This window comes from Melozone crissalis, unplaced genomic scaffold (assembly GCF_028551555.1).
Source record: "Melozone crissalis strain CALT ecotype California unplaced genomic scaffold, PUWL_Pcris_2 ptg000177l_1, whole genome shotgun sequence".
In the NCBI taxonomy this organism is placed as follows: domain Eukaryota; kingdom Metazoa; phylum Chordata; class Aves; order Passeriformes; family Passerellidae; genus Melozone; species Melozone crissalis.
This window is the reverse complement of record NW_026535944.1, coordinates 112010-120699: the sequence shown is the minus strand read 5'-3', so window position 1 is coordinate 120699 and position 8690 is coordinate 112010. Positions and strand designations below refer to the sequence as shown.

Below are 8690 nucleotides of genomic sequence, written 5' to 3'. Positions count from 1 at the left end.
TTGTTCCCAATCCATATTTAATCCCAGTCCATATTTGATCCCAGTCCTTATTTGATTCCAGTCCATATTTGATCCCAGTCGTAATTTCATCCCAGCCCAGTCTATCCCAGTCCATAGTTGATCTTAGTCCATATTTGATCTCAATCCATTTTTTATCCCAATTCATATTTGATCCCAGTCTAAATAATCTCCATCCAGTTTCTCGCAGTGTTTACAATCCCAGTAAATATTTGATCCCAGCCCATATTTCATGCCATTCCATATTTGTTCCCAATCCATATTAAATCTCAGTTCCTATTTGATCCCAGTCCATATTTCATCCCAGTCTAAATAATCTCAGTCAAGTTTATCCCAGTCTATACAATCCCAGTCCATATTTGATCCCAGTCCATATGTGATCCCAGTCCATATAATCTCAGTCCAGTTTATCCCAGTCAGGACGATCCCAGTCCATAGAATCCCAGTCCATATTTGATTCCAGTCTGAATAATCTCAGTCCATTTTATCCCACTCTTCACAATCCCAGTCCGAATTTGATCCCAGTCCATATTTTACCCCAGTTCCATATTTGATCCCAGTCCTGATTTGATCCCAATCCATATTTAATCCCACTCCATATTTGATGCCAATCTATATTTAATCCCAGTTCTTATTTGATCCCATTCCATATTTAATCCCAGTCCATAGTTTATCCCAGTCCCTATTTCATCCCAGTCCATATTTGATCCCAGTCCAAAGCTGATCCCAATGCAAAGTTGATCCCATTCTAAATAATCTGTCCAGTTTATCCCAGTCTATACAATCCCAGTCAATATTAGATCCCAGTCCTGGGTTTATCTAAGTCCATATTTGATCTTAGTCAATATTTGATCCCAATCTATTTGATCCCAGTCCATATTTCATCCCAGTCCATAAGATCCCAGGCCATAATTGATCCCAGTCCATATTTCATCCCAGTCCATATTTGATCCCAGTCCATAAGATCCCAGGCCATATTTGATCCCAATCCATATTTGACCCCAGTCCATTTTTTATCCCAATTCATATTTGATCCCAGACCATATTTGAGCCCAGTCCATATTTGATCCAAATCTATTTAATCCCACTCCCTAATTGATCCCACTCCATATTTGATTCCAAACCTTATTTAATCCAAGTCCACATTTAATCCCAGTCCATATTTAATCCCAGTCCCTAATTGATCTCACTCCATATTTAATCCCAGTCCACATTTGATCCCAGTCCATATTTAATCCCAGTCCCTAACTGATCTCACTCCATATTTAATCCCAGTCATTATCGCTCTGCATACATTCCAAAAGTCTGGAATTCCAGCTCCCAACCTTGAAGGCAAATGGAGCAAAATCCTACAGAGACATTTCCCTGCCAGCCCTCAGGACTTCAGCTCCTGGGACTGGGAATTAAAATATTAACCAGGAAATATAATAATAAAAAATCAGGGGAGGGTCGGTGGGGACAGAGGGGTCAATGAAATCAGGCAAGGGGTCAATAAAATCAGGCAAGGGGTCAATTAAATCAGGTAAGGGGTCAATTAAATCAGGGCAGGGTCTCTGGTGGTCCCAGGGTCAAGGGAGACACTGAGAGAGAAACAGAGCAGGCAAAGAGAGGCAGGAGAGAAAAGGGGACACGAACACAATGAGCTGAGCAGGCGGCACTGTGCAAACAGAACTGCAATGGACTGAACACGAACGGGAGAGAAATCTGTAACTCTGAGAGTTTTATTTGCTATCAAATACACCCCACACACCCAGCCCCACACAATCCCCACCCCACCGCTCTAATTGAGATCCCACTACTGTCAATCACAGGCTGGCTGTAGAATCGAGGAAAATTTGTACGGCATGGAGTTTTTCTCAGGAGAGATTGAGCATTCTGGGGCAAGACTGAGCTGTTTTCACTGGGATTTGAGTCGTTTTGAGGTGACAGATTCATCTCTCTTGGCTTCTGGACTGCAAAGAGATCGAGAAGAGAAAAAAATTAGGGTGATATTAAAAGGAGAAGCAGCCAGGTGTGTTCCCAGCATGGATCACAGGGAATGTGAGCGACCAGGGCTGTGCCCAAAGTGCCTCCTCCGGTGGGGGATGGAGCTGGAGCAGCGCACGAAGCTCTGCCCGCACTCGGGGCACTCGCAGTGCTTCCCTTAGTGGTGCCTCCGTTGGTGTCGGGTCAACATAGAGCTCTGTGAGAAGCTCTTCCCACACTGGGGACACTCGTAGGGCCTCTCCCCGGTGTGGATGCGCCGGTGGGTGACGAGGATGGAGTTGTACTTGAATCCCTTCCCACAGTCGGGGCAGCGGAAGGGCCTCTCCTCTGAGTGAATCCGATAGTGCTGGAGGAGATGAGAGCTGGTCCGAAACCTCTTCCTGCATTTATCACACTCGTAGGGCCTCTCCCCAGTGTGGATGCGCCGGTGGGTGACGAGGCTGGAGTTGTGCTTGAATCCTTTCCCACAGTCGGGGCATTGGAAGGGCCTCTCCTCTCTGTGAATCCAATAGTGCTTGAGGAGATCAGAACTGCACTGAAACGCCTTCCCACACTTGGAACACTTGTAGGGCCTCTCCCCAGTGTGAGTCTTCTGGTGCCTGATCAGGCTGGAGCGCTGGCTGAAGCTCTTCCCACACTCCCCACACTCGTAGGGCCTCTCCCCAGTGTGAATCCTCTGGTGTTCGATCAGGTCGCTGTTCCACCTGAAGCTCTTCCCACACTCCCCGCACGTGTGGGGCTTCTCCCCATCACGGAGCTGCTCACGGAGCACCAGCTCCGAGCTCTGGCTCCATCTCCGGCCGCCTTCCCGGCCCAGGCCGCCTCTTTCCCCCTCACATCCCCGCCAGCTGCCTTTGCAGCCCCTCCTCGTGCGGCATCTCCGCGCCTTTTCCTCCCCGTTGCCTTCCTGCGCCGTGGAGCCGCTCAAAACGGCCTCTTCCACCAGCTCCTGCCGCGGGCATTTCTCCTCCCTGCTCTCCATGCTCAGCTCCTGCTCTGCGGGAGGAAGGACAAGGACACCATGCGATTTGCCTCCGTGCCACAGCCGAGGGCAACGAGATCCCCCCAGGGCGTCCCAGTGTCCATTTTTGGGGGTGCCCGTGCCCGTTTTTGGGGTGCCCCGTGCCCATTTTTGTGGTCCCTCCATTCCCATTTTTTGGGGTCCCAAGTTCCCCCAAGTTCACACACATTTTAGGTTCCCTGTGCCCATTTTTGGGCTGCCTGTGTCCATTTCTGGGGTCCCTCCTTTCCCGAATTTGGGGTCCCAAATTCCCCCAATTTTCGGGATCCCAGTGCCCGTTTTGGGGTGTCCCGTGCCCGTTTTTGGGGTGTCCCGTACCCTGCTCCAGCGCCAGCCCCAGCCTGACCCGCCCGGTTCTGCCGGTGGCTCCGAAGATCGCGATCTTCATCCCGGGTGCCATGAACCGAACCGGACTGTACCGGACCAGACAGAAACGGATCGAACGGAACCGAACCGGATCGAACCGAACCGGATCGAACCAGGAACGGAATCGAGATCGGGATCCGGGATCGGGATTTGGGATCGGGACCGAGACTCGAACCGGGACCGCGATCGGGACCGGAACCGAGACTGAAACCGGGATTCGAGATCGGGATCGGCACCGGGAGCTCCTCGATGGCTCCGAGGAGTTTTGGGAGGGAACTGGGAGGGAAGTGGGAGGGACTGGGGGTAACTGGGAGGAACGGGGAGGGACGGGGAGGAACAGGGAGGGACTGGGCGGGCGGGACGGCCTCGGTTCGCTCGGTTCCGGAGCAGCCGCCCCTGTCGGGATGGTCCCGGTCCATATTTGAGCCCAGTCCGTATTTGATCCCAGTCTATTTGATCCCAGACCACATTTGATCCCACTCCATATTTAATCCCAGTCCCTAACTGATCTCACTCCATATCTAATCCCAGTCCTTATCGCCCTGCACACATTCCAAAAGTCTGGAATTCCAACTCCCAGCCAGTAAAAGATGTTGTGGGCCTTGAAGGCAAATGGAGCAAAATCCTACAGAGACATTTCCCTGCCAGCCCTCAGGACGTCAGCTCCTGGGACTGGGAATTAAAATAATAATCGGGAAATGAAATAAAAAACAATCAGGGGAGGGTAGGTGGGGACAGAGGGGTCAATTAAATGAGGCCAGGATCAATTAAATCAGGCAAGGGGTCAATTAAATCAGGGCAGGGGTCAATTAAATCAGGGCAGGTGCCAATTAAATCAGGCAAGGGGTCAATTAAATCAGGGCAAGGGTCAATTAAATCAGGGCAGGTTTCAATGAAATCAGGCAAGGGGCCAATTAAATCAGGGCAGGGTCTCTGGTGGTCCCAGGGTCAAGGGAGACACTGAGAGAGAAACAGAGCAGGCAAAGAGAGGCAGGAGAGAAAAGGGGACACGAACACAATGAGCTGAGCAGGCGGCACTGTGCAAACAGAACTGCAACGGACTGAACATGAACGGGAGAGAAATCTGTAACTCTGAGAGTTTTATTTGCTATCAAATACATCCCACACGCCCAGCCCCACACAATCCCCACCCCACCGCTCTAATTGAGATCCCACTACTGTCAATCACAGGCTGGCTGTAGAATCGAGGAAAATTCGTATGGCATGGAGTTTTTCTCAGGAGGGATTGAGCATTCTGGGGCAAGACTGAGCTGTTTTCACTGGGATTTGAGACATTTTGAGGTGACAGATTCATCTCTCTTGGCTTCTGGAGTGCAAAGAGATCGAGAAGAGAAAAATATTAAGGTGATATTAAATGGAGAACCAGCCAGATGTGTTGCCAACATGGATCACAGGGAATGTCAGTGACCAGGGCTGTGCCCAAAGTGCCTCCTCCGGTGGGGGATGGAGCTGGAGCAGCGCACGAAGCTCTGCCCGCACTCGGGGCACTCGCAGCGCTTCCCTTACCGGTGCGTCCGTTGGTGTTGGGTCAAGTTAGAGCTGCTGGAGAAGCTCTTCCGACACTGGAGACACTCGTAGGGCCTCTCCCCAGTGTGGATGCGACAGTGGGTGACGAGGATGGAGTTGTACTTGAATCCCTTCCCGCAGTCGGGGCAGCGGAAGGGCCTCTCCTCTGTGTGAATCCGATAGTGGTAGAGGAGCTGATAGCTGGTCCGAAATCTCTTCCTGCATTTATCACACTCGTAGGGCCTCTCCCCAGTGTGGATGCGCTGGTGGGTGATGAGGTGGGACTTCTTCTTGTATCCCTTCCCACAGTCGGGGCATTGGAAGGGCCGCTCCTCTCTGTGAATCCAATAGTGCTGGAGGAGATTAGAGCTGCTCTGAAACGCCTTCCCACACAGGGAACACTTGTAGGGCCTCTCCCCAGTGTGAGTCATCTGGTGCCTGATCAGGCTGGCCCTCTGGCTGAAGCTCTTCCCACACTCCCCACACTCGTAGGGCTTCTCCCCACTGTGGATCCTCTGGTGCCTGATCAGTTCGGAGTTCCACCTGAAGCTCTTCCCACACTCCCCGCACGTGTGCGGCTTCTCCCCATCACGGAGCTGCTCACGGAGCACCAGCTCCGAGCTCTGGCTCCATCTCCGGCCGCCTTCCCGGCCCAGGCCGCCTCTTTCCCCCTCACATCCCCGCCAGCTGCCTTTGCAGCCCCTCCTCGTGCGGCATCTCCGCGCCTTTTCCTCCCCGTTGCCTTCCTGCGCCGTGGAGCCGCTCAAAACGGCCTCTTCCACCAGCTCCTGCCGCGGGCATTTCTCCTCCCTGCTCTCCATGCTCAGCTCCTGCTCTGGGCGAGGAAGGACAAGGACACCATGCGATTTGCCTCCGTGCCACAGCCGAGGGCAACGAGATCCCCCCGGGGCGTCCCCGGCAGGACGGCACCGCCACCCCCCGATGTCCCCCCGAGGGGCCTTTTCCGCTCAGCCTTGGACTTCTTCATTCTCCAAACATCCCCCCAAAAACCCAACCCAGGGACCCCCCGGGATATCAGAGCCGGGCTCCCCCTCCCTGCTCACAGGCGCGATGCGGGGGCGATGATCCCACAGGTGGGGGCTGCGAATTCAGGCACGGTCGACCGCGTGGATCCGTCCGCTCAGCCTTGATCCGCCTTTGTCCCTCCTCTTCCTCTTCCTCTTCCTCCCGCTCCTCCTCTTCCTTTCCCCCTTCCGCTCCTCAGCCTTAACTCCGCCTTCTTCTCCTCTTCCATCCCGCCGCTTCCATCGCTTCTCCTCCTCCTGCTCCCTAACCCCACCTTCTTCTTCTCCTCCCATCGCTGCTCTCTTTCCGCCTTCATCCGTCCTCTTCCATTTCTGCTTGCCCTGCTCCTCTGCCCAAACCGGCTCCAACCGTGAGGGGAAAGGGGGCGGGGAAAGGGCGGGAACCGTGAGGGGAAAGGGGGCAGGGAAAGGGCGGGAACCGTGAGGGGAAAGGGGCGGGCTCAGGCCAAGGGCGGTAACTGTGAGGGGACACTCTGGGAGGCGGCACTCTGCGAACAGAACTGCAACGGTCTGAACATGAACGGAAAAGAAAGTTGTAAGTCGCAGAATTTTATTTGCTGTCAAATACATGTTGCTCAGCCAGCCCATAACAATCCACATCCCTGAGGTTGAGCAGCGCACGAAGCTCTGCCCGAACTCGGGGCACTCGCTGGGCTTCCCTGACTGGTGCCTTCGTTGTTATCAGGTCAAATTAGAGCACTGTGAGAAGCTCTTCCCACACTGGGGACACTCGTAGGGCCTCTCCGCTGTGAGGATGCGCTGGTGGGTGATCAGGTGGGACTTCTGCCTGAATCCCTTCCCACGCTCAGGGCATTGGAAGGGTCTCTCCTCTCTGTGAATCCAATAGTCCTTTAGGAGATGGGTGCTGGTCAGAAACCTCTTCCTGCATTTGTCACACTCGAAGGGCCTCTCCCCTGTGTGGCTCCTCTGGTGCTTGTTCCGGTCAGAGCTCTGGCTGAAGCGCTTCCCACACACAGAACACTCGAAAGGCTTTTGCCCAGTGTGGATCCTCTGGTGCAGGATCAGGTGGGAGCTCTTAATGAAGCTCTTCCCACATTCCCCACACTTGTAGGGCCGTTCCCCAGTGTGGATCCTCTGGTGGTTGACCAGGTCCGGACTCCATCTGAAGCTCTTCCCACACTCCCCACACGTGTGGGGCTTCTCCCCAGTGTGGGGCCTCTGGTGCTGGATCAGGTTGCATTTTCTCCTGAAGCTCTTCCCACACTCCCCGCACGTGTGGGGCTTCTCCCCATCACGGAGCTGCTCACGGAGCACCAGCTCCAAGTCCCACTGTTCCCGGTGTTTGGGGTCCCAAATTCCCCCAAACTCCCCCAAGTTTTGGGGTCCCAGTGTCCATTTTTGGGGGTGCCCGTGCCCGTTTTTGGGGTGCCCCGTGCCCATTTTTGTGGTCCCTCCATTCCCATTTTTTTGGGTCCCAAGTTCCCCCAAGTTCTCACAAATTTCGGGCTCTCTGTGCCCATTTTTGGGCTGCCTGTGTCCATTTTTGGGCTCCGTCCATTCCCGAATTTGGGGTCCCAAATTCCCCCAATTTTCGGGATCCTAGTGCCCATTTTTGGGGTGTCCCGTGCCCGTTTTTGGGGTGTCCCATGCCCGTTTTTGGGGTGTCCCGTACCCTGCTCCAGCGCACGCCCCAGCGCGACCCGCCCGGTTCTGCCGGTGGCTCCGAAGATCGCGATCTTCATCCCCGGTGCCGTGAATCGAACCGAACCGGACCGAACCGCACCGAACCGAACCGGACGAAATCGAACCGAACCGAACCGAACCGGACTGAATCGAACCGAACCGGACCGAAGCGAACCGATCCGGACTGAATCGAACGGAACCGAACCGAACCGAACCGAACCGGATCGAACCAGGAACGGGATCAAGATCGGGATCCGGGATCGGGATTTGGGATCGGGACCGAGACTCGAACCGGAACCGCGATCGGGACCGGATCCGAGACTGAAACCGGGATTCGAGATCGGGATCGGGATCGGCACCGGGAGCTCCGCGATGGCTCCGAGGAGTTTTGGGAGGGAACTGGGAGGAACTGGGAGGAACTGGGAGGGACTGGGAGGAACTGGGAGGGACTGGTGGTTCGCTCGGTTCCGGTGCCGCCGCCCCTGTCGGGATGGTCCCGGTCCATATTTGATCCCAGTCCATATTTGAACCCAGGCCGTATTTCAGCCCCGTCTAAATAATCTCAGTCCATTTTATCCCAGTCTATACAAACCCAGTCAATATTAGATCCCAGTCCATAGTATATCTAAGCCCATATTTGATCTTAGTCAATATTTGATCCCAATCTATTTGATCTCAGTCCATATTTCATCCCAGTCCATAAGATCCCAGGCCATAATTGATCCCAGTCCATATTTCATCCCAGTCCATATTTGATCCCAGTCCATAAGATCCCAGGCCATATTTGATCCCAATCCATGATTGACCCCAGTCCATTTTTTATCCCAATTCATATTTGATCCCAGACCATATTTGAGCCCAGTCCATATTTGATCCAAATCTATTTAATCCCACTCCCTAATTGATCCCACTCCATATTTGATTCCAAACCTTATTTAATCCAAGTCCATATTTGATCCCAATCTATTTGATCCCAGACCACATTTGATCCCAGTCCATATTTAATCCCAGTCCCTAATTGATCTCACTCCATATTTAATCCCAGTCATTATCGTCCTGCACACATTCCAAAAGTCTGGAAT

General features: G+C 53.5%; 1 protein-coding gene across 1 annotated transcript; it reads right to left on the bottom strand.

The window, feature by feature from the left end:
- Positions 1–2143: 2143 nt before the first annotated feature.
- Positions 2144–3413, bottom strand: LOC128948930 (zinc finger protein 23-like). The gene is made up of 2 exons (XM_054293689.1): positions 3322–3413; positions 2144–2999 (listed from the first exon to the last, which is right to left on the bottom strand). The coding sequence occupies exons 1-2, from the start codon at positions 3411–3413 to the stop codon at positions 2162–2164; spliced, it is 930 nt and encodes a 309-aa protein (XP_054149664.1). The 3' UTR covers positions 2144–2161.
- Between the last annotated feature and the right edge of the window lie 5277 nt (positions 3414–8690).

Coding starts and splice junctions, on each gene's coding strand:
- LOC128948930 (XM_054293689.1), bottom strand. CDS start 3,413: ATGAAGATCGCGATCTTCGGAGCCACCGGCAGAACCGGGCGGGTCAGG. Junction 3,000..3,321: donor ACGGGACACCCCAAAAACGG/GCACGGGACACC, acceptor TCCTCCCGCAGA/GCAGGAGCTGAGCATGGAGA.